At 44.7% G+C, this 24,816-nt stretch overlaps 1 protein-coding gene across 1 annotated transcript in view; it reads right to left on the reverse strand.

The window, feature by feature from the left end:
* The window catches only part of LOC137095572 (TLE family member 5-like), a 53,574-nt gene that overhangs the window by 7,898 nt on the left and 20,860 nt on the right, over window positions 1-24,816 (reverse strand). The window contains exons 4-5 of the mRNA XM_067462353.1: window positions 17,129-17,173; window positions 16,277-16,339 (exon numbers count right to left, since the gene is read on the reverse strand). Of these exons, the coding sequence (XP_067318454.1) occupies window positions 16,277-16,339; window positions 17,129-17,173 (108 nt within the window). The remainder of the gene's footprint in view (window positions 1-16,276; window positions 16,340-17,128; window positions 17,174-24,816) is intronic.

Here is a 24,816-nt window from a genome sequence, read left to right on the forward strand (position 1 = left end):
CCATTTTCTTTGGTAGATCTTGTGATTTATTTCTATTTCCAATGGGCAGTGGTCTGAGATGTCTCTAGGTAGTATTTCCATTTGTACTACCTTAGTAGCTAACTTTTTTGAAATCCACGCCAAATCTATCCTTGACCATGTTTGATGTCGATAGGAATAAAAGGTGTAATCCTGTTTCTTTTCGTTCCTGACTCTCCAAGTGTCTTCCAAATCGAATTCCTTTTGGAGATCAAAATCTTTTTGTGGCAATAGCCCCCCTCCATCTCCATTCCTTTTTGTCTTCTTCTTGTCTTTTTGCTTATCCATCACTCCATTAAAATCCCCAATCAGTAAGAGTTCATCAAATTCTGTTTCTCTTAGTTTTGTAGATAAGAATTGAATGAATTTGGTCTTTGGGCCATTTGGTGCATATATATTGCATACTAAAATTTTCAAGGTTCCCATCAGAATTTTAACTGCTACACATCTTCCTTCAACGTCCTTAAACGCCAATTCTGGAGTCAGGTTTTCTTTTATATATGTTACTACTCCTCTTTTCTTCTTTTCGTATGATAAGTAAAATGTCTTACCTAATCTTTTATTTTCCAAATGTGCCACATGTTTGTGGCAGATATGTGTTTCTTGTAGTAGAAAAATGTCCATATTTGCCTTTTGTAGTTTACTAAATAATTTTTTCCGTTTCTGGGGCGAATTCATACCATTAATATTGTTCGAGAAGCATTTAATTTGTCTTTCTGCCATTTTATCCAAGTAAATCTGTATCCTGTCCTATATCGCCCAAGTTCAGTTCCGAAATTCCTTGCGCTGTTATGTCCGGTCCATAGGCTCCTTCTCCTAAGTCTTCTGATATTGGTACACCACTCCCTTGACTTTTACTGAATCGTCTATATTCCTCTGGGGTTTCAATTCTTGGCTTTTTTTTCTCTTTGCCGTTTCCATTTCCATTTCCCGGTGTCAATGCCTTTTTATCGCCTTTCCTTCCTTCGGGTTTTTCTTCTTCTGTTTCCTTCATTAAATTCTCATAGAAGGACTTAGCCTTTTGTTCCGATGTCAACCAATATCTCTCTTCTTTATACGTTACCATGATACCTTCAATTCTCTCCCATCGGAATCTAATTGATCTTTTCTTAAGTTCATCTGTAAGGAAGTAGTACTTTCTTCTTCTACTTAACGTCGATTGTGGAAATTCTTTCAGAACTGCAATCTTGGTTTCTTTGTAGTAAATTGGGTTCTTATTGCTTCTGTATAGAACTTCATCTCTAGTTTTTTTTCGTGTAAATTGGACTATCACATCTTGTGGTGTCTTATTTTTCCTGGAATAAAATGAAGATACTCGATAGATTTGATCTAGCTCCATCTCCAATTCATCTTCTTCACATTCCAGACATTTTGCTATCAAATTTGTTATCAACTGGCCAATATCTTCCTCTTTATCTTCTTGAATATTCTTGAATCTTAAATAATAATCCATTTGTTTTTGTAGTAACTTTTCTTGCTCCATTTCAATCTTTTCCTTTTGTCTATCTATGCCTTTAATTCTCTTCAACATATGGGATTGTGTTTCCTCCATCTTCTCCTTGCTAGTTTTCAGTTCCTTTTCTTCTCCATATAGGTGGGAAATATCTTTTTTTATATGCCCAAATTCCTCTTCCATCTTCTTTTTCATTCCTTGAAACTCCTCCGTCATTTTCTTATAATTCTTTTCTTTTTTATTGAAGAACTCTTCTTGTTTATCTGCCATATCCTTTTTTAATGCATCTTGTTTTTCAGACAGTTTTTTTATTTCCTTCAAAATGTTCTCCATATTGAGGCTAGTGTCCAAAGAACCTCTTCTTATCTGAACCTTCTCCTTCTCTTGCTTCCCTTTTAATGACATCTATTCTTTATTATTTTCATCAACAATTTCTAATCAATTTATATATTCTAATTCATTGAATTTTTCTGTAATTATTTCCAAATATTTAATTATCTATAATAATTTTCTTAATATATTAATTATGGATATAATTAATATAATTAATTTATCTTCTTCAATTTTAAATCTATTTCCTTTAATATAATATTCTATAAATTTCTATAAATTTAATTTAATTGCAATTATTTATTTATTTATTTATTTATTTTTATATTTAATTCATCAATTCATCAATTATCTTATCTTATCCAATTAATCCTCCAATCTTCCTCAATCTTCTCCCCAATTTCGTCTGCTTCTCTTCCTGGTTCTCGTCTTCTTCTCGTCCTAGTTCCTGTAGTTCTCGTCTACTTCTCTTCCTCGTGGCTCGTCTTCTTCTCGTCCTCGCTACCTCCCCCGTCTGCTTCTCGTCCTCGAAATATTTATTTCCTCTTACTTATGTCCATCTATGTCTCTTTACTTCTGAAAATCAGTTTCTGTCAATTTCCGCCGCCTTCCGCCGCTCCGTATTGCTCTTTCTCTATGATTCTTCCTGCTTCTCTATAGTTCCGCCCTTCTCCCAAGTTCTCTTCCGCCCTTCTTATTTATCTCTCCTCACCCTTTAAACGTCACTTCCCTTTCCTCTCCTCTCTTCGTCTCTTCGTCACTTCCTGTATTTTCTTTACAGATTTGTTTATGAAGAAGGAGCCCACTAGCCATAACAATATGGCGCCCAAGGTCAATATTCTACTTTTCTTCTTCACCAAACTGGAAAGCGGGAAGGGGGAAGGGGGAAAAAAAGAGAAGGGGCGGACGGGCGGTCGCTTATTCTTCTCCAATCCAGTTCCCGGCTTTTAGATTAGATTATTTATCTCTCCGAACTTCTCCTCAAATGCGGCAGTTAAGGTATAATTAATGCATGCTTCCAAATTATTTCCAAATTATTTAAATTATTTAAATTGTCCCTTTCTTTAATTTCCGGATCGCCGTTTTGATTAGCGTTCTCGCTCTTTCACAAATTTTCCTTACTTTCTCTTGAATTCTCTATACGATTCTTTGATTCCTTAATTTTTACTTTCCGCTTTCCTGCTCAAATTGTTGTTATTCTTTACCTGACGATGAGATCTTCTCGTTTTTCTCCACTGAGATTCTTATTTCTTTCTTCTTTCTTTTGTGCGGGCTGGCTGCGGTTAGGACGGGCTTTCGCCCGATCCCAGCGGGGCGCTTGCTATCCCACCGGCCCGGACCCACTCGACCCCCCTCCTTGAGGGAAAGGGGTTCTTGGGGTTCTACGGGCCTCTGCGGGTCCACTATACCTTTGCCTTCGATCCGGCAAAGGTGGGGGAGCAATAGCTCACCCAAAAGCGCCTCTACGCCGGTCCCTCGTCGGAGCTCCCTCTCAACGAGGTTTGCCCGTCGCCATCACCCACCGGAAGTGCAAATTTCATAATTTTCTACACTAACTTCTAAGACTAACTGCTATCTTGGTTTTCTCATTTTGGACTCCTGCACTCGGGAAATAATTGTTTTTGTTTAAGCATTAAATTCGGCCGAGTCACCAGCTGATTGTCAAAATTTCGCCGGCTTCTGCCGCCTGCTTCATTCCACTCGCTGCCACTCGCTCCAGCATGGCTCCAGCCGCCTGGAATCCACCGCCGATTGCCCAAGAAGAAGCCTCGGAAGTGGGGATTGGGCAGGGAGGCCCGATCCCCGGTTGGGAGCACTAGTTCCACCAAGGACAGGACGGTGGAACCTGGCTCTCCTTCAACTCCCGTTCCTGTTTTATGAAATGGACTGGTCTTTCTCTGGCCAGCCTGATGCATGGAATGGCCCCTGCACCCAAAACCCCTCCGTCCAGACTTTGGGACTTCTACTTCTTTCCTCTTTCTTTTTATGAAATGAATAAAATATTTTCTTATTACTGTGGATTGGGGTTGGGATGGGTGGTGAGTTGTGATATATGAAATGCCTGTATATTGGTGATGCCTGTGGTCTATGAATATGAAATATGTAACCCCTATGAACTCCCCTGTATCTTCTCCTCTTGAGCCTTAACCCAAAAACCGGCGTGACCAGGAACTGCCTGGGGACAGAGCCCAAGCCTCTTTCCCCCAAATCACCCATTGATTAACTCATTTTGCATGGACAATGCTGCTGGCCCCCCCAATTTCGTCATCGGAGCAAGGCCAACGAAAGAGGAAGGGTCAACAAAGCCCCGGAAAGAAAGAACTGATTAACTCGACCAGATGCTGTTGATCCCTCGGGCGGTCCGGCATCGATCCAGCTATTCAAATTCCCTGCCAGACTCATCAAGGACAGGAAAACCCTTTGTTTGTCAAACATCACCCTCTTCCCGCCTTGGACAATGGCCCGCATTCCAGCGGGCAGGAAAGCCCAAATCCCATCATCTTTCCCCCATTGTCCGCGGCCGTCACGCCTCCTCGCTCCTGATTGGCCAGAACCCAGGAAGCAAGCGGAGGGCGCCCATTGGCCCTCCCGAGGCGGGGAAACACTCCCATTGGCTCCTGACGGAGGCGGGCTGCCAAACCTCCTCCCAGCTGTTCCAGCCTCAGCCAATCAGCGTGAAGCCGGCTGCCAGGGGGCGGGCGGGATTTTCAAACTGTTTTTCCTTTGTTCTGACTGTATAAAAATGCTGGAAAATCTTTATGCTGCATGCTTGCAGTGGAACGATTCCTGTAACGCATCCATTCAGCTGAATTGCAAATAAACGCCTCTATCCTGGACTCCTTTCGCCTCTGGTGAGCTTATTTGATTTTAAATACTTTTGGCGCTCTTGGATTGGCTTCCGGAAAAATCTCACCAAGGTATCCAGGACCCTTTTTGGTGCGGTCCTTGGGCCTTCCTCCCTGGAGGGGCCCCCTAAAAGAGCTCGATATCATCTTGTTATTTCGTTGGAAGATAGATTACTGGTGGAGGAATTGCTCTCACATGGGCCTCAAGTGAAGCACTGGGGAATTGTGTTGAAGAAGGTGTATGTGGATCTTTTGATCCTCCCCTTAGTCACCGGGCTGAAATCACACCTGCAGACTCCAAAAAGCCTTAATATTAGAGTGGAAAGTCCATCTGTTTTGCTCCCTCCCCCCCCCCCCCCAAGTTAGAGACATGTTGTGAGACTCTTTGCGAGACTCCTCCTCTAGCCTCGATACCTACTTCTTCCAACCGCCAATTTCGATCACGCATGCTCCCACTGTTCAGCCCCCTCACTAGATCATATGATTTTTTTCCCTTTCCCCTGTGGAGATTTTCTCCTCCCCCAGTAAAATAAACTCATTAGGTGGCTCTCCAGTTTTGAAGAGCTGACTAATTCCTTTAAAATATAGTTCTAATCAGTTCTGCCACTGGGGGGTGGGGGTGGGGATTCGATTGGGTCAGGCACCATTGAAGTTGTGTGGGGCAGGAGAAAGAACGGTCACTCTCAACCCAGCGAGCGCACCAGAGTTCTTGCGACTCTGGAGAAGGTTAGGTGTGGTAGTCTCCATGACCCCGGACTCAAGATCCTGCTGCTAAATGCCAGATCCGTTAATGGCAAAACATCTATAATTCAGGACTTGATCCTGGATGAGGCAGCGGATCTGGCATACATCACCGAGACCTGGCTGGACGAGCTAGGGGGGGTAAACTTCACCCAGCTGTGTCCTCCAGGTTTCGGGATGCATCAGCAGGCTAGCTGCGTGTGCAAGTGCGATACACCTCCCACAGCCGACCCAAGAAGTACACTCACATGAGGTTTGGGATGAACAATGGCCACAACTCATTTATTGATAACAGGAACAAGGGTTGGCAGCCAAGCATGGGTCCTGGATCATGATCGGGCAGCCTAATACTGCCCGATCCCGCACACTCACCAGGGTGCCGCCGGCACAATACCAGGCAAACGCAACCCGGCACCCCTGGGACCACTGGGCGTCCCCCCCTAACCGCTAGAGGGGGATACCAAACCGGATCCAGGGCCCATGCCCCATGCCAACAAGGAGTTGTGACAAAGAGCATAACACAAACAAGTAACTGTTAACAAGCAACCACGACAAGGTAAACACAACCCAGGTTAACATCCAATAAAATTGAACTACATGCAGGGTGGGTGGGATGGATCAGCTGTTGCAGGCTGAGTGCCTGCTGGGAAGCCCAGGGCAGCCTTATGAAGGCTGGCCACAAGGAGGGAGAGGCCAGCTCAGGCCTCACCTGCGGTGGGCGTGGTCACTCGGCCATTGGCCCCTTGACCCGCCGGCGGGAAGCCTTCCCACCATCAGAGGGGGCTTCTGGGAGGAAGAAGCCCCCCTTAGGCAAGAATGGCGGTGGGGAACGCCCTGCACCGCAACTTCTTTGGCCCAGTAAGTCTGGCCATGCCTTGTCTGGGGGGCGGGGAGGAGGGGTTGCGGTGATCAAACCATCACCCTGATCAGATGCACTGTTCCGCAATCTCCGAGGTTTGAGTGTGTCTACCTGAAAGTGGGAACCCGAGACAGCCTGGGGATCCTGCTGGCGTACCTTCCACCTTGCAGCCTGGCAGTTTCCCTGTCTGATCTAGCGGAGGTGGTCTCAAATTCGGCCCTGGCCTCCCAACAACTTTTAGTTTTGGGAGATTTCAACATCCATGCCGAGACCACATTGACAGGCGCAGCTCAGGATTTCATGGTTGCCATGATGACCATGGGGTTGACTCAAGTAATATCTGGCCCCACACATCAGGCGAGACACTCGCTGGACTTTGTTTTCATTGTGGACAGTGGAACAGTCAGAGTGGAAGAACAAAACATCCTTCCATTGTCATGATCTGAGCATCATCTGATCAGTTTAAGATTAACTGCACCCGCTAACCTCTGCAGGGGTGGTGGACCCATTAAGATGGTCCGCCCCAGGAGGCTTATGGATCCAGAAGGACTCCTGAGGTCTCTTGGTGATCTTCCTGTCCTGGAGACTGACGATCCTGTTGACATCCTTGTTGATTGCTATAATAGCGAGATGTCTAGGGCGATTGACACGATCGCTCCCGAACGACCCCTCTCTTTGCGCAGAACCACACTGACTCCTTGGTTTACCAAGGAGCTGACTGTGATGAAGCGCTGGAGGAGGGACCCAGAGAGCATCTGGAGGAAATCTCGGGATGTGTCTGACCAAGCATGGGCTAAAGCTGCTATTCTGTGGCTTTGCCAGCAGCCAGGAAAGTTTTCTCGACTGCCCACATAGCATCTGCAGCAAATAGACCATCGGAGTTGTTCCGGGTTGCTGGGGAGCTTCTGCGGCCTCCTGAGGTTGGGGAGCTGCCTGACAACTCGGCAACTCGGTGCAGCGATTTTGCGCACCATTTTGCAGGCAAAGTTGCTCAGATATGTCTTGAGCTGGACTCCAGCTTGAATACAGTGCCAGATGAGGTAATCGAGGCACCTGTCTGTCCAATTTTGTGGGATTCTTTCCAGCTTGTTCTACCTGATGACGTGGAGAGGGTTCTTGGGACTGTGAGGGCAACCACTTACACTCTGGATCCTTGTCCTTCTTGGCTAGTGAAGCTGGCCAGAGATGGGTGTTTGGAGATGGGTTGTGGAAATAATAAATGCCTCACTGGGCCAGGGTAAATTCCCGACCTGCCTTAAGCAGGTAGTGGTAAAACCTTTGATAAAGAAGACCTCCCTTGACCCAACCGTATGCAACAACTACAGACCAATCTCCATCCTCCCATTTTTGGGCAAGGTTCTGGAGTGGGTAGTTGCCTCGCAGCTTCAGGGATTCCTTGATGACACCGATTTTCTGGATTGCTCGCAATCTGGCATTAGGCCTGGGCACAGTACTGAGACGGTGTTGGTTGCCTTGGTGGATGACCTCCGAAGAGAGCTTGACAGGGGAGTGTGACCCTGCTGGTTCTCTTGGATATCTCAGCAGCTTTTGATACCATCGACCATGGTATCATTCTGGGGAGGCTTGCTGGGATGGGACTCGGGGGCACGGTTTTACTGTGGCTCCAGTCCTTCCTGGAGGGTCGTTCCCAGAGGGTGAAGCTGGGGGACTCCTGCTCGGACCCCTGGCCATTGACCTGTGGGGTCCCAAAAGGTTCTATTCTGTCCACCATGCTATTTAACATCTACATGAAACTGCTGGGAGAGGTCATCCAGCGTTTTGGAGTACAGTGTCATCTTTACGCAGATGACACCCAACTCCACTACTCTTTTCCATCTGACTCCAAGGAAGCCCTGGCTGCTGTGGTGACCTGAATGAGGAACAAGCTGAGGATCAATCCTGACAAGACAGAAGTCCTCCAGGTCAGTCGTTCGGCTGACTGGGGTATTGGGTGGCAACTTGTGCTGGACAGGGTTGCACTCCCCCTGAAATCACAGGTCCGCAGTTTGGAGATCCTCCTAGACTCAGCGCTGACACTTGAGGGCCATCGCACAGTTAAAACTTGTGCGCCCGCTGTGACCTTACCTCGTGAAGTCTGACTTGACCATGGTGGTCCATGCCTTAGTTACCTCTGGATTGGATTACTGTAATGCTCTCTACGTGGGGCTACCCTTGAAGAAATTACAACTTGTCCAACGTTCAGCAACCACACTAATAACTGAGGCAACTTACAGGGAGCGGTCTATAATAATAATAAACCTTTATTTGTACCCCGCTACCATCTCCCGAAGGACTCGGTGAGGCTTACAAGAGGCCGAGCCCAAATACAACTGTGACGATGTATGTTTTTATTCATATAGTTATGTGTTGTTTGAACAGTGGTTGATAAATGGTAGGTATGTAGGGTGGTGTTTTGTTAGAGATCGCGGCAGGCTTGGCTTGGGATAAGTTGCCATAGCAACAGGGGCGGAGCCAACTGCCAACTGCCTCTTCACGGGGTAGCTGTTTGAAAGTGGCAGTCTGTGACCAAAGAGGTACAGAAGAGGTAGTTGATCCTGTGGTGTGTGGAAACCAGCAGGAATCCTATAGTTAGAGAACTATAGGAAAGACTGATTCTTTAATATTAAGAATCAGGGTTTGGCTGTGAGCCAATTTAGTTAGATAAGCCAGGTGGCTTATTTGTAGTAAAGGAACACTTGTTGAAGAAATATATATCTACTCAAAGAAATCTCTTAAAGTCTGTACCTGAAGTTACTCATGAAACCTTACTAATGTAATCAATCAAGATTTGTGCCTCTAGAGAAGAAACATCAAATCTGTTATATCTTGCTTGTTCCAATAAACTTGTTACTGTTTTCCTCAAGCCTTGCCTGATACAGTTTCTCCTACAGTTTCTCATACAGTTTCTCCTGTATCTTGCCTGATACAGTTTCGCAGCCTGCATAAGAAATAAAGTCAAACCAGGGATTGTAAATGCTACACTATCAAATGAATAAAGCCTTCTGTAAATAATAGTCCCTTTATAAACCAGCTCCTAAGCTGATATTGATCATTGCCCGGCTTTCCTCACAAATTTGGTGGCAGTAATTATACCTTCCTTCACAAATTGGTGGCAGACGACGGGATAACATCTGATTTAGTGCCTAAGATTGCCTAAAAGAAAAATCCTGAGGTAAAAGTTGAAGCCAAAAGATGGCTGCTAAAAAGCAAAACAAAGAAAAATTTACCTCATAAGCAGCCAACATGGCGGTTACCAAAGCCGAAGAGACAGCTTTAGGGACAATTAGAGAGTTGCAGCCAAAAGTAGAAAGGAAAGGAAATATAGAAACCATTGAAGCAGCACGTTTAAGGCATGAGGAAAGAATTCAGGTAGAACAAAAGGAGGCTGAGAAAGAAAGCATGGCTGAATTCAAGAGTGAATATGAGAATACAAAAGTTGGATCGAGGCCATGTACATGAAACATACATGATTTTAAAAGATACAGAGGGGCTGAGGAGTGACTCAAATCTATTTTTGTCCATGGCGACATGTTTGAGGCGCAGAGGAGATTCAGACAGTGCCATAGAAGTCGTGGCACAGGCTGTGGAATAGCATCAGGAATTTCAGCCAGGAACTCCAGGCCATTTGTCTCTCATCAGGAGAGCCGCGGTGCTCATGGAAGTAGCCAGGAAGGTGGCTCAGGTGGATGAGGAAGACAAAGATGGCGGAGCTGACCCTAAGCTGGAGGGCATGGCCAGAGGAGTGGTACAGAAAGTTACCAAGGGGCCCGTCATGGTTGCCAGAGAAGCCAAAGAACCAGTGACCAAAAAGATGGTCAAGAAAGTCTCCAGAAAGCCAGTTGTATGTTCCAGAGGAGCCAGGAATGCAGCGGTCAGAAATGCAAACAGGTCTAAAATCACCTCAGCGTCGCAGAAGAAAGTGCAGGAGAGAGAGGGAAAGAGAAAGGCAGCGGCCAGCGGCCTGAAGAGGACTAAAATCACATAAGCGTTCGAAAAAGAAAAACTGCAGGAGGGAGACAGGAAGGTGGAGAAGACTCGTGGTCATCTCGTGAGGAGGGAGGTCGTCCCTTGAAGACGAGATTGGAGGACAGCGGAGAAGAAGCAGAGAGGGGAAAAGGAGAAGAATCCCTTGCACCACCAAAAAGGGACAGTGGTCTGGACATTTGGTCCAATAGAAGCCAGACTGAGTTTAAACTGTGGGACATTGTGTTTAAACAGTTGGACATTGCCCAAAAGAACACTTGTGTCAAGAGAAGAATGTGGAACTGTGTGGGGTGTATTGGCCTGTTGTAATTTGAGACTGGGTATCAGGGAAAGGAGAATTGGATTTGGGTAAAAGAAAAAAGCAAAAACCTTATTCTCTACAAGGGCCAGACCAAATAACACATTGCGTAATAAAAGTGTTAATGTAGAAAGGTAATGTATGTGTAATGTAGTGTAATATTTTAAAAATGGTTAACCTGTTTTATTACAGACTTATAAAATGCATGGTGTCATTACAAACTGTATATGTTTCATACAACAAATATAAGGTATAAATATATTATATTGAAGTGTGTTAGGTATGTAAGTTTTGCAATAGGCGATGAATATTTACAAAGTCACTGTATGAATATAGAAATGTTTAGATAAATTGTTTATAAAAAAATGTGATATTTGGTATTGCATACCTGGATGATATTGGATAACTGATCAGTATATGGTTTGTATATAGGTATATGATATTGATATCACCCAAATTATTTTTGACCATTCTAGTTGGTAGAAAAGTCAAAAATAATCCCTATTGGTTGGGAGGTGTGATGATGTGTGTTTTTATTCATATGGTTATGTGTTGTTTGAACAGTGGTTGATAAATGGTAGGTATGTAGGATGGTATTTTGTTAGATATCGTGGCAGGCTTGGCTTGGGATGAGTTGCCATAGCAACAGGGGCGGAGCCAACTGCCAACTGCCTCTTCACGGGGCAGCTGTTTGAAAGTGGCAGTCTGTGACCAAAGAGTTACAGGAGAGGTAGTTGATCCTGTGGTGTGTGGAAAACCAGCAGGAATCCTATAGTTAGAGAACTATAGGAAAGACTGATTCTTTAATATTAAGAATCAGGGTTTGGCTGTGAGCCAATATAGTTAGATATGCCAGGTGTCTTATTTGTAGTAAAAGAACACTTTTTGAAGAAAGATATATCTACTCAAAGAAATCTCTTAAAGTCTGTACCTAAAGTTACTCATGAAACCTTACTAATGTAACCAATCAAGATTTGTGCCTCTAGAGAAGAAACATCAAATCTGTTATACCTTGCTTGTTCCATAAACTTGTTACTGTTTTCCTCAAGCCTTGCCTGATACAGTTTCTTCTAAGTCAAACAGCCTGCATAAGAAATAAAGTCAAACCAGGGACAGTAAACGCTATGCTATCAAATGAATAAAGCCTTCTGTAAATAATAGACCCTTTATAAACCAGCTACTAAGCTGATATTGATTATTGCCTGGCTTTCCTCACAAATTTGGTGGCAGTAATTTTACCCTCCTTTACAACAACAATAAAAACAACAGCAACAATAACAACACAATAACTCAAAAAACAAAGCAATAACATTAACAACACCCAATGACGCAATTAAAAACAATGGCCGGGCCAAATGTAATAATTAAAATTTTAAAAAGTGCAGGGCATGACAAGGTGGGGTGTTTGGAGGGCGGTGGGCATGCAGATATTCTAGATCTCTTATAAAGTGCGTTGGGACATAATGCTAGGAGTTTCCTTATTCTGGAAAGGCACACTGGAACAGCCAAGTTTTCAAGCTCCTCCTAAAGATTGCTAGTCAACCCCCCTGTTTAAGGAGCTCCACTGGCTGCCATTTATTTTCCGGTCCCAATTCAAGGTGCAGGTTATCACCTATAAAGCCCTAAATGGTTTGGGACCTGCCTACCTTCGTGACTGTATTTCTCTCCATGAACCATCTCGGGTCCTCCGTTCTTCTGGGGAGGCCCTTCTTTTGCCCCGCCAGTCTCCCAGACTCGCTTGGTGAGTACAAGGGAGATAGCTTTTTCCCCGGTGGCTCCCCGACTCTCCCTGGGGAGATTAGGAAAGCCCCTACCCTAGAAAGCTTTAAAAAGAACATCAAAACCTGGCTCTTTCGCTGTGCATTTGATGAGTAGATCTACATCCTCATACTAGTGTTTAGTTTAACGGTTTTTGTTATTGGAATGCATTCCCCCCATAGGAAAGTTTGCTCCACGACCTCCACTAAAACGAGCTCTCCTCCGCAAATAATCTGTCCTTGTTTATCTCGTGTTTATCTCACCTGAGTTTTAAATCTGTTTCTACCCATTTTTTTTATCCATTACATGTAGCTCACCCATGTTATCATGATTGTGTTTATTGTGTTTATTGTAATTTTATATTGCTATGTTGGCTTTTGTTTTATGTAATTACATTATTATTGCTTATTATTTGCATTTTTGGTTTTGTTTTATTTCATGTAATTGCTGTTTTGGGCTTGGCCTCATGTAAGCCACACCGAGTCCCCATTGGGGAGATGGAGCGGGGTACAAATACAGATTATTATTATTATTATTATTATTATTATTATTATTATTTGCAAAGTCAATGAATGCCATGTACAGAGGCAAGGATTCTTGAGAGGATTTTCCCAGCAGAGGTTAGAAGGGAGATACCTCAATAATTTCTGCAGTCTGTTCTTTCCCTTTTTGAAAAGGGTGATGATAGTAGTATCCTTGAAGTCTGCTGGGATTTTCTCAGTCACCCACACTTTTTCAATAAGCTGGTGGAGTTGTGTCAGCTCAGGTCTACTCTCTTTAAAGACTTCTGGTGACTTTGTTATTTTTGTTGGCTGATGGCATTGTAGATGGCCACCAGCCAACACCAGAGTGGAAACAATCTATTGGACAGATGGCAAACTATTTAACCCCAGCAGACCAAGGTCACAACAATATTTGTTATAGAACTCCAATATGCTGATGAAAACATAATCTGTGCACATTCAGAAGAAAACCTACAAGCCACTCTAACACCTTTACAGAATAATTCAAGAAGCTCAGCCTCTCACTGAACATTAAAAAAACCCCAGAGTGCTCTTCAAGGAGGCACTAGTCAATCTGCATGGCCAGAAATACAGCTTAATGGTGTATGAACATGTTGATCATTTCTGCTCCCTTGGCAACCACTTCTCCACAAATGCCAACATTGAGGTTAAAATACAACACTGCCAGAGTTCTGCAAGGGCAGCATTCTTCTAAATGAATCAGAGTTTTAGAGGTCCAGGACATCTGTAGGGAGAACAAAGTTCTTGTTGATAAAGTCATTGTTCTCCCAACCCTGCTATATGCCTGCAAAATATCAACAGTCTACAGATGTCACACTCAACTCCTGGAATGATTCTGAAGTCGATACTGACTTTAGGAGGGTCTTCCCAGTAGGAGAGACCCCTAGGACCGCACCAAAGAGGGCCCACTACTTTGGCGAGACAGGGATTTCAGCAGATTTATAAGTTATTAAAAATAAATATCCTCACCAAAGCGGAAGAAGCGGTGACCGAGGCTTTTATTGGAGCAATTCAGCTGAAGCGGATGCAATGTAGTGATAGCTCACATACAAGCATACCGGTAGAGTTTGGAAGTATTTTTATAGCAAAAACAAGTACAGAGATTTCAAAATTCCCATCCTCCCTTCCCCGCCCAGCTTGATGGTGATTGGCTGATCGCTGGACAGCTGGGAGGAGGCTTGGCAGCCCGCCCCCGGTCTGAGCCAATCACAAGACTCCTCCGCTACGAGGGAGCCTATCAAGGAGCTTTCCCCGCTTCAAGGATTTGGCGAATCAGGGGAGAGGAGGCGGGATGAAAAGAGACAATGGGGGATGAAAGGATTATGACATTCCTGAAACTTATGTGTCTCTGTGTCCGGAAAATCGGCCAGCTGAGGGATTGGCTTATTGTTTTGGTAATGGGAGGGTGATTAAATTAAGCCAGGTTTTCCTGTCCTGATCTGATAAGATGTGTGTGTTTGTGATGGGTTTTGGGTGGAACAAACGGAGCTGGGCAGAAAATCCCCTGTGGACAGTCTCGCCCTTATTGTTTTCTATCAATCAAAACTGGCCGGAGGAAATACCTATCAGCCTAACTCTGAAAATAAATAGGAATTTCATTTACTATTATCCATGCAAAGGTTTTGTGTAATGGTTGTTTTTGTGAGGGCAATTGACCCTTTCAGGCAGCTGGTTGCTTCCTGGTTGCCACTTCAAGGGTGGGCAGGGGGCCGAGGGCTTGGCAAAGTCAAAAGGGCAAAGAAAAATTCATAAAGGAAGATACATACATATAAATCATAAGTATTTCATGGCAGCAAACCCCATCGCTGTCACACCCTCCAAGGATATTTAATAAAAATTAATTTCATAAGGGAACTTTGAGTTCAGAGCTTTTGAAGAGAGTTCATGGGGGGAGGGGGGGGGGAATGGTGCTTTTCGAAGTCCAAAACATGCAGCAGAAAGTCCATGATCTTTGGGAGGGTTGGCTGGTATCCCTGGAGCTCGTGGATGGAGCCTCAGCAGCGCTGCAATTGATCCAACCTTCAGTCCTTGGGAAACTAGAATTCCCTTCCTAAGGTCCAAGGCCGTAAGGCCAGGCTCTTCCCCGAATTCCCATGGGTGAACCACATCGAGTCTCCAGATCAGGAGCTTGGCAGGGGCGAGGGGGTGGCAAGGCACAATGGAGCAGCAGCAGTGGAACCGGCTCTTTTGACAATCAGCTGTTCCTGGCTAAAATATTCTTAAAGCTTGAGAGGTTATTTCCTGAGCATTGAGACCCATAACAAGAAAAACGAGATGGCAGATAGGGTTAGAATTAAGCATAAAAAAATAAGTCATCAAAATGGAGGCGATCTGCCATCTTGTGGATACAGAGATCCAAAGGGGGAGATTCTGTATCCATGTTTAAAGCGATGCAGTTCCGGCCTCCCTGGAACGCCAGGGAGGCATTCCAGGCAGGCTCGCAGTTTCCCGCTAGGAAAAGTTTGAATTCATGCATTTGGATAGTTCAGACAAGAAGTGACACAAAGTATCAGGCTAGAGAGTTAAAAAGTTGCAATCTCAAGTAACTTTAATTGGGGAATTGTTACAAAGTTAGCGCTTGGGGAAAGTAAAGGAAAGGCAAAGAGTATGTGTTTAGTCCCTGGCTGAGCTGGCTGTTGGGGGCACTTTTCATCAGTTTGTCCCAATAGTGGCTTCCAGGAACTGCGTAACTCCCCACTGCGTATCAGACCAACTTGAAAGCAGGGGTCTCCGATGCCCTCAATGACAATTCCATCACTGTTCCCTCCAAAAAATACTGTAAATTTCTTGGGTAGACAGGCAGACAAATGTCCCTGTGCTGGAAGAAGCAAAGCTCACCAGTATTTATTTATTTATTTTATTTACAGTATTTTTACCCCACCCTTCTCAACCCCCGGGTGGGGGTGCTACTACACAAACAACTCAGTTGGACTGAATGCCATATTGTCTGAATGCCCAATCACTGTCTCCCAAAGCAGTTACTAAATTCCCAACTCAAGTATGGAAAATGGCACTTTAGTGGACAGGAAATGAAATGGAAAGATGGGCTTAAAGCTAGCCTTAAAAACTGTATCATAGCGACCAAGAGAGAACTGGGAAGCCCTGGCCCTTGAGGGCTCATGTGATCAGCAGTGCTGTGGAATTTGAAGAAGCATGAATGGAGAGAGAAAGGGAGAAATTTGCCAAGAGGAAGGCACGTCAAACCAACCCTGACCGGGACTGCCTTCCATCAGGAAAACCATACCCTCACTGTGGAAGAACACCACCTACGTATCTACCACCAAGACACTACACTTGGAAGGCCTTCATACTCTGACAAGGGATCACCTAAGTAAATAAGTAAGTAAGTATGTTCCCAATGTTGCCCAGGTGCCATTGCTTGAGTAAAGAAAGCAACTGTCTTGCAGATCCCCAAACCCATAATATTTTCAAACATGGAGCAAAACAACAACACAAATAGATTACCTCTTGGGAAAGGTAGCGCAAAACCTGAGCACAGATACAATTTAACCACTTGACAATTTCAGCCTGGGAAAAGGGAAGAGAGAAAACATAGTGCTTTAATTATATTATTATATTGATGTATATGTCGCTGTGAGTCTCTCTTTAGAGAGAAAAAGTGGGGTATAAATAATAGTAGTAACCCACTTTTTCTCTCTCAAAAGAGTCTCCAATGAGCTATTTGGAGGGCCGGGCTTTAGCGCAGCAGGTTAGCCACCAGTTACAGTAAATCTTGCCAATTGAAAGGTTGACAGTTCGAAGCCCGGGTCAGGGTGAGCTTCTGGCCTTTAGCCCAGCTTCTGATTACTTAGCAGTTCGAATGCAAATGTAAATACATAAATTGGTGCTGCTTTAAAAGCAGGGAGGTATTTAAGGCTCGCATAAGGATATGCCAGAAAAATGCCAGTGATTTGATCAAGGAGGAAGTTTACAAAAAAAGGTCTTCACCAGGGAAGTTGGAGCGACAGCACACAACCCCCCCCCCCCCCCACCACCACCACCACCCCCACCACCAATGGCCGGAACCGAGCACAAGACTCTAAGATGCCAAAGATGCAAAAAGGCTATATATATACCTCTATCTATGTAGGGTGGAATATTAATACTGTAGGTAAATAAATAAATAAATATCTGAAAGACCACACAAGCCTTGTGGCAGTTGGCAGGATTTTCACTGGGTAGTCCCGCTAATATGGGAGCTCTAAGCCGTAGTTGCAAAGAGCAATAATGTCCTTTTTTAAACTCTGCTGGGAAAAAAGATGATGGGGTTGAGTGACAGCGGCCTACAAACCAGAAACCCATCAAGATGAAGCTCACCTGTTTGTGCATCTCGATGTTGAGCCCATAGGACATCTCATAGTACTAGAAAAGGAGGGATTTAGAAGAAGAAGGAAAGAAGGGGGATCATCATAGTAGGATCATGACATCAGATCTACTCGCTTGCCTTATTTTAATATCAAAACATTATATAACATATATATAGGAAATAATGTATACATCATAACTGGTGTCCAATACAATAGCATGATACAAAGTATATAGAGGACCCCTTTGTGACTTCTGGCCCACCGTGTATCCATGTAAGTGTGTGTGTGTGTGTATGTGTATGTACACACACACAGAGAGAGAGACAGACATATAATATACAATATGTGTATGGTGGCACAACTAAGCTGCTGAACTTGCTGACCAAAAGGTCAGCAGTTCAAATGTGAGGAATAGGGTTAGCCCTAGTTCCTGGTAACCTACCAGTTTAAAAACATGAACATACGAGTAGATCAATAGGTCTCACTCTAGCGGAAATGTAACGGAGCTCCATACAGTCATGCCGGTCACGACCTTGGAGGTGTCTATGGACAACGCCGGCTCTTAGGCTTAGAAATTGATATTAGCACCAACACCTACAGTCAGACATGCCTAAACTTAATGTCAGGGAAAACCTTTACTTTTACCTTTTATACACACACACACACACGTATATACACATATATTATATATACACACATATACACAAATATATACACTCACATATCTATATATATAAATCTGTTAGGTTGGTTCAATGGGACAGCAAAACTCTAAAAAAACCCCAACGAAACTACACCAAAATTGCCATGCCCCAAGGACAACCCACTCGGTACAAACTAATCCATTCAAAATTGAAAACAACAAAACCACACACTGAAAAAACGGCAAAACAACTGAGCATGCGCACTGGCGCAAAGTCCCCAGCGCGTGCACACACATGGCCGAACGGCCAACGCACTCTCCGCACTTCCCTCCCTCCCTCGCCCCGCCCAGCACGAACACGTCACCGCCCACACACAAACACATACACACACACAAACAACGCAACTTCCCCACCCCCTTCCCTCCACCCCCTCCTTCATCTTACACCTCCCATGCTGTCTCCAAGCCCCGTCCTGACAAAACCATCCCTCCTCCCCCTCCCTGACTCACTCCTTCACTCCTCCCACCCCCACCAGAAATACACGCCCCCTCCCTTCACCTCACCCCTTCCCTAGGTGACTTACTCCTTCCCTCATCCCACCACCTCTGGAAATACACGCCCCCTCCCTTCGCCCCACCCCTTCCCTCCGTGATTCACTCCTGGAGGGAAAGGGGTGGGGCGAAGGGAGGGGGCGTGTCTTTCTGGAGGGGGAGGGAGGAGGGAAGGAGTGAGTCACGGAAGGAAGGGGTGGGGCGAAGGGAGGGGGCATGTCTTCTTCTTCCTCTCCAAACCTCGCCACCTCCCTTCGCCCCACCCCTTCCCTCCGTGACTTATTCCTTCCCTCCTCCCATCCCCTCCAGAAAGACACGCCCCCTCCCTTCGCCCCCACCCCTTTCCTCCGTGATTCACTCTTGGAGGGAAAGGGGTGGGGTGAAGGGAGGGGGCGTGTCTAACCGGAGGGGGAGGGAGGAGAGAAGGAGTGAGTCATGGAGGGAAGGGGTGGGGTGAAGGGAGGGGGCGTGTCTTCAAAGTCGCCCCCTCCCTTCGCCCCCACCCATTCCCTCCCTGACTCACTCCTTCCCTCCTCCCTCCCCCTCCAGAAAGACACGCCCCCTCCCCTCGCCCCCACCCCTTTTCTCCATGACTCACTCCTGGAGGGAAAGGGGTGGGGCGAAGGGAGGAGGTGTGTCTAACCGGAGGGGGTGGGAGGAGGGTAGGAGTGAGTCACGGAGGGAAGGGGTAGGGCAAAGGGAGGGGCGACTTTGAAGACACGCCCCTCCCTTTGCCCCACCCCTTCCCTCCTCCATGACTCACTCCTTCCCTCCTCCCACCCCCTCCGGAAAGACGCCCCCTCCCTTTGCCCCACCCCTTCCCTCCGTGACCTTGAGTATGGGAGTTGTAGTTAACCGACATCCAGACAGCACTATGGACTCAAACAATGATGTATCCGGACCAAACTTGGCATAAGATTCAATACGCCCAAATATGAACACAGATGGAGTTTGAGGGAAATAGACCTTGACATTTGGGAGTTGTAGTCACTGGGATTCAGAGTTCACCAACACTCAAAGAGCATCCTGAACCCCACCAACGACAGAATTGGGGCAAACATGCCACACTGAACCCCCATGACCAACAGAAAATACGCAAGTTTACACACAAGCATAAAGAAGGGGGAGGAAGGAGGGATGCCAGAGAGAGAAACAGAGAGAGAGAGAGAAAGAGGGGAAAGGAAGGAGTGTGAGAGAGAGAAAGAGGGAAAGAGAGCGAGGGAAGGAAGGAAGGAAGAGAGGCCAGGCAGAGACTTCAAAATTCTTACTAAAGGCCACAGCAACGTGTGGCAGGGCACAGCTAGTTATATATACACACATACATGCATTAAATATATACACACATAAATGTATTGGCTTAAACTGTGATTGGCCCAAGAGTCACCCAAATCACAGCAGAGATTAAACAGATAGAGGAGAAGGCATCTCTTTCCCATGAGGTGTTTCTCCTTTTTTCAAAAAAGAGAAACTGGCACTTTCCTGGGAGATATAGGAGTCATTAATTTCTCTCCTGGCCCTTATCTCCTCTCTCCAGGGGAGGCCTGCCTCACTGTAGCAGGAAGGATTTTCTTGTGTTGGCACTAATGACTCCTTGATGGCAGAAAATAAAAACCCATTAAGCTGGAGCTCTGGGCCATGGCAAAGGCAACTGCTGCCAGTGGCACTGACCTCAGGCGGGATGTTCTAAGGAGACAGCAGCATGCTTCTTTTCGCTCTGAAGAGTGGCCGCATTATGCTCATTGGGCTTGAGGCAAACCAGGCCACAGCACTGGAGCCAGGACTGGGCAAGCCAAGGTAGCAAGTCTCAGCTCTCTTGTATAGAACCAAACCATTTTGCAAAAATTCAGACATCGATAACACCTTAGCCATGGAATTTCCTCCTCCTCCTCTCCTTCTCCTTTATTTCCTCTCTTTCTCCTCCTCCATCTCCTTTGTCTCCTCCTCCTTTCTTCCTCCTTCATCTTCTTCCTCTCCTCCTTTCCTTCCCCACTTCATTTTCCTTCTCTTACTGCTTCCCCCTCTTTCTCTTTCCCTTCCTTCATCTCCTTCATCTTATAGTCTTTTTTGCTCTTTTCTTTCTCCTGCTCCGTCATCTCCTTCTTATTTCCTTCCCTACTTCCTGCTTTTTCTTCTCTTCCTGCTTTCTCTCATTTCTTTTCCAGCTACTTCATATCTTTCATCTCATCATCTTTTTCCTTCTTCATCTCCTTCCTTTCCTCCGCTTCTCCCTTTCCTTCTCCTCCTTCTCTTCCCATTTTTTTCTTTTTTCTCCTGCTTCATTTCCTTTTCCACTTTTCCTTTTTCTTTCTCCTCCTGTTTCCTCTCCTCTTTCTCCTTCCTTTCCTTCATATCTTTCATCTCATTATCATCCTTTTCCAGGCATGTAGCCCCCAAAATTCTCAGAGTAGTCTGAGAGAAGGCCTTACTGTTACATAGCACAGTGGTGTCCTTGTCTGCACCTGGGCCCAGGGCACACTATCTTTCCTTTTCAGTGCCCCTATTTCAGCCTTTGGTGCTGGAGAGGAAGGGGAGTGCGCCAACAGCCCAGGCGCCAAAGAGGATGCCACCTCACAACAGACCATTCAGAGGCCATAAGCCCATGCACTTGGCAAGCCTCTGCGCCTGTGCATTGAAGTCTTGCTGGTTGTGGAGTGCATGGAGCCACTCTGTTGCCTTCTGGTCTCTCTGGATCCAGGTAAAAATAGCTCCCATTTGAAAAGGGGCATTAATTCCCCAATACCTGCCTCTATGCACAATTGGCCATATTGGCTCTATGTGCCAAGTTTAGTCCAGATCCAGCGTTGGCTTGGTTCAATACCCCCTGCAACTCTCAGATCCAAGATCAATCACCCCCAATCCCCGCCTGTCCTGTATGCACAGTTGGCCATGTTTGGTCCAGATACGATTTCTGGATCCAGGTAAATAACAACTACCATTTGAAAAGGGCAATAATTCCCCAATCCCTGCCTGTATGCACTGTTGGGAACATTAGCTCTATGTGCCAAATTTGGTCCAGATTCAGTGTTGGCTTGGTTCAATAACCTGTTTATTATTATTATTATTATTATTATTATTATTATTATTACAGTTCTTCTACATTAAAATGAATTTAGTTATGCTACCAATATGCTGCCTCCAAACTCCAAAGGCAGAATATGTAATTTAGAGCCTATATCTTTAAGAGTAGGAGAGCGGTAAGGAGTCCTAGCCTTAGAACTCTGGGATTTGGTTGTTTGGGGATTTCTGTTTAGTTTAAGATTAGAATTGAAAGGAAAACAACAACTAACATGAAACGAAGCCAAAAGAGCATAACTTTATTCTTTTAAAAGCCCAAAGAGAAAGACATTTCATCTAAAGTTAAAGATAATTTAAGTTTTATTCAGAATAACACTAAATTAACTATATATCATACATTGCTTGTTCAATCCTTTTTCTTTTAAAACTTGCACGTATCCTGATTTTGATCCATCTTTTTAAATATTATAATAGCATTTAGATCTATTAGGCTAGTACAAAACAATGAACTTCAATCTTCAGGTGGAATCTCCTTTCTTGTAGTTTGAAGCCATTGTTCCGCATCCTAGTCTCCAGGGAAGCAGAAAACAAGCTTACTCCCTCCTCCCTATGACATATTTATACATGGCTATCATATCTCCTCTCTCCTCTCTTGTGCAGGCTAAACATGCCCAGCTCTTTAAGCCGCTCCTCATAGGACTTGTTCTCCAGATCCTTGATCATTTTAGTTGCCCTCCTCTGGACACATTCCAGCTTGTCAATATCTCTCTTCAGTTGTGGTGCCCAGATTTGGATACAATATTCCAGGTGTGGTCTAACCAAGGCAGAATAGAGGGGTAGCATGACTTCTAGCTCACACAGACAAGAGTTCTTTCTCCCATCCTGGACTTACTCAGATATATAAGCCTCACTTGTCCTAGTTTCCAACAGGCCTCAAACCTCTGAGGATGCCCTCCACAGATGTGGGTGAAATGTCAGGAGAGAAATCTTCTGGAACATGGCCATACAGCCTGGAAAACTCAAAGCAACCCAGTAAACAATAAAATGTCTGCAGTAACAGATTCATTCCAAAAAAGTAGTATTATTTTTTTTCAGATGTGGATGATATTGTTCCTTCTTTGAGCAGTACCACATCAGCTGCCCATTGCTCTAGCCAACAAACTGGTCATACTCCTGAAGCTGACAAAATATCAGAACTTTCAAAAGCATGTTTTTATAACTGGCATACAGAGTCTTTTGACATCGGAGACATTCAACAAGAGAAGATCGATGACAACACAAACAAAAACATTCTTCAATCAGTTTTCCTCCCAAAACAGCCTTACACTTTTCCTTTAACCAAAAGTAAAATTGTCTTTACTAATAATATAATATACTATATTGTATATACATAGAATATTTATAATATTATAATGTAATACAATATAATACTAGTAATTTATTTATTTATTTATTTATTTATTTATTTGGTATGCTTGTATACCGCTAATATCTCAGCCTGTGCGGCGACTCATTGCGGTTTACAACATGTTAAAATATACAATTCACTTAAGCATATAAAATTAAAATTAAGAATACATACAAAAAACATACACAGTATTGGGCCACCAATACAGATCGGGACATCTCATAGTTAAAATCGCCATCCAATTCGTTATCTTGATTGCTAATCCATGGTCAGATAAAACATCACATCGAAGGTCAATTGAAGACTTGCTCAAACATCCAGGATATATTTAATTACATGTAATATTACTAATAATATTACAATATAATTGTATAGTGCAATATAGTAATATATACTGATATTGTACTATGCTAATAATATAATATATTGTATGAAAATATACAATATGAGTCCCCTTCGGGGTGAGAAGGGCGGCATATAAGTGCTGTAAATAAATAAATAAATAAATAAATAATAAATAAATAAAAATCAAAAGAGAAAATTTCAAGAAAAATGGATTACAGACCCCACCCCAGGATTTCCTTTCTTGGCCTATTCTAAAAAAAAAGATGCAGTTTATTGCAAACCATGTTTTTTGTTTTATCATGATGGTATAGAAAAAGGAAGTCACGAGGCTCCTGGAAAGTTGGTTACGCATGGTTTTAGAGACTGGGAGAAAGCCAAAGAGATATTTTCCAAACACTCTGCTACAGAATACCACAAGGCTTGTGTTGCACATTCAGACAATTTCATCAAGATAATGTCAGGAAAACAAAAAGATATTTGCTCTCAAATAGACACACAACTTGAAAGGGAGAGGGAGGAAAACAGAGCTGCTCTAATCCCTATTATTGAAACAATTCTCTTTTGTGCAGAGGAAGAGTTGCCTCTTAGAGGAGATGGAGATAGTGGTCCTCTCTCCTTGGAAAAACCTTCCAAAAAAGATGGGAAATTTCAAGCCTTACTACAATTTAGAGCATGCTCTGGAGGTGAAAATCTAAGAAGACATGTTATTAACTGTAGCAAAAATGCTACATACTAGGCCTGGGTAACAACGCAAAAATTTGTTTCTAAAATCGATTTGTATTTGGGGTTTTTTTTTTTGTTTCAATATTTAAAATAATTACAAAATTTTCCCTTAAAAAAGTTCGGTATTTACGAAATTTCATTAATATTTACAAAACATTTTGTAAAGATGGCGCCCTTTTTTTTCAATATTTTTAAAATATTTTTTTAATTTAATTATTAATTTAGTAGAATAGGGAGGAGAAATTATTATTGAGGGAAGGCAGGCACTCACTCTGGCGGGCCCTCTCGCTCGCCTCTCGCTCGCCGCTCGCCCTCTCGCTCGCCCTCTCGCACTCTCGCTAGGATGGGTTCCTTCCAGGAGGGGCTCTTTTTCCCAGGCTGCCAAACTACAACTCCCAGGATGCTACAGCATTGAGCCAATGTGGTGCCAAACCTCATCCAGGCTGCAGTGTACATGGCTGCAGGATGGAGGGGTTTCCTGCCTCGAATTGAGAGAGAGAGAGAGAGAGAGAGAGAGAGAAGAGGAAGCAAGTGAGACGTTTCCAAGGCTCTGCTGATCTGCTTCTGCCATGGCTGAGAAAGAAGGGCACAATGGGGGCTGCCTTTCCAACCAGGAGGGAAAGAAAGGGGAGCCTTCTTTGGAAGAGAGCTCAGAACCCCCCTGCGAAAGGTGAGAGAGAGAGAAAGAAGAGAAAAGGAAAGAAAGAGAAGGAGACCTCCCTCTCGCCCTCTCGCTCGCCTTCTCGCTCGCCGCTCACCCTCTCACTCGCCGCTCTCACTCTCACTCGCCGCTCACCCTCTCGCTCGCCCTCTCGCTCGCCGCTCGCCCTCTCGCTCGCCCTCTCGCTCACCGCTCGCCCTCTCCCTCGTCCTCTCGCTCGCCGCTCGCCCTGTCGCTCGCCCTGTCGCTCGCCGCTCGCCCTCTCGCTTGTCCTCTCGCTTGCCGCTCGCCCTCTCGCTCGCCCTCTCGCTCGCTTGCTCAGCCGGCGCCGAGAGAGGAGAGCTCCCAGCA

The sequence above is a fragment of the Anolis sagrei genome, chromosome Y (genome assembly GCF_037176765.1).
Source record: "Anolis sagrei isolate rAnoSag1 chromosome Y, rAnoSag1.mat, whole genome shotgun sequence".
Lineage (NCBI taxonomy): Eukaryota > Metazoa > Chordata > Lepidosauria > Squamata > Dactyloidae > Anolis > Anolis sagrei.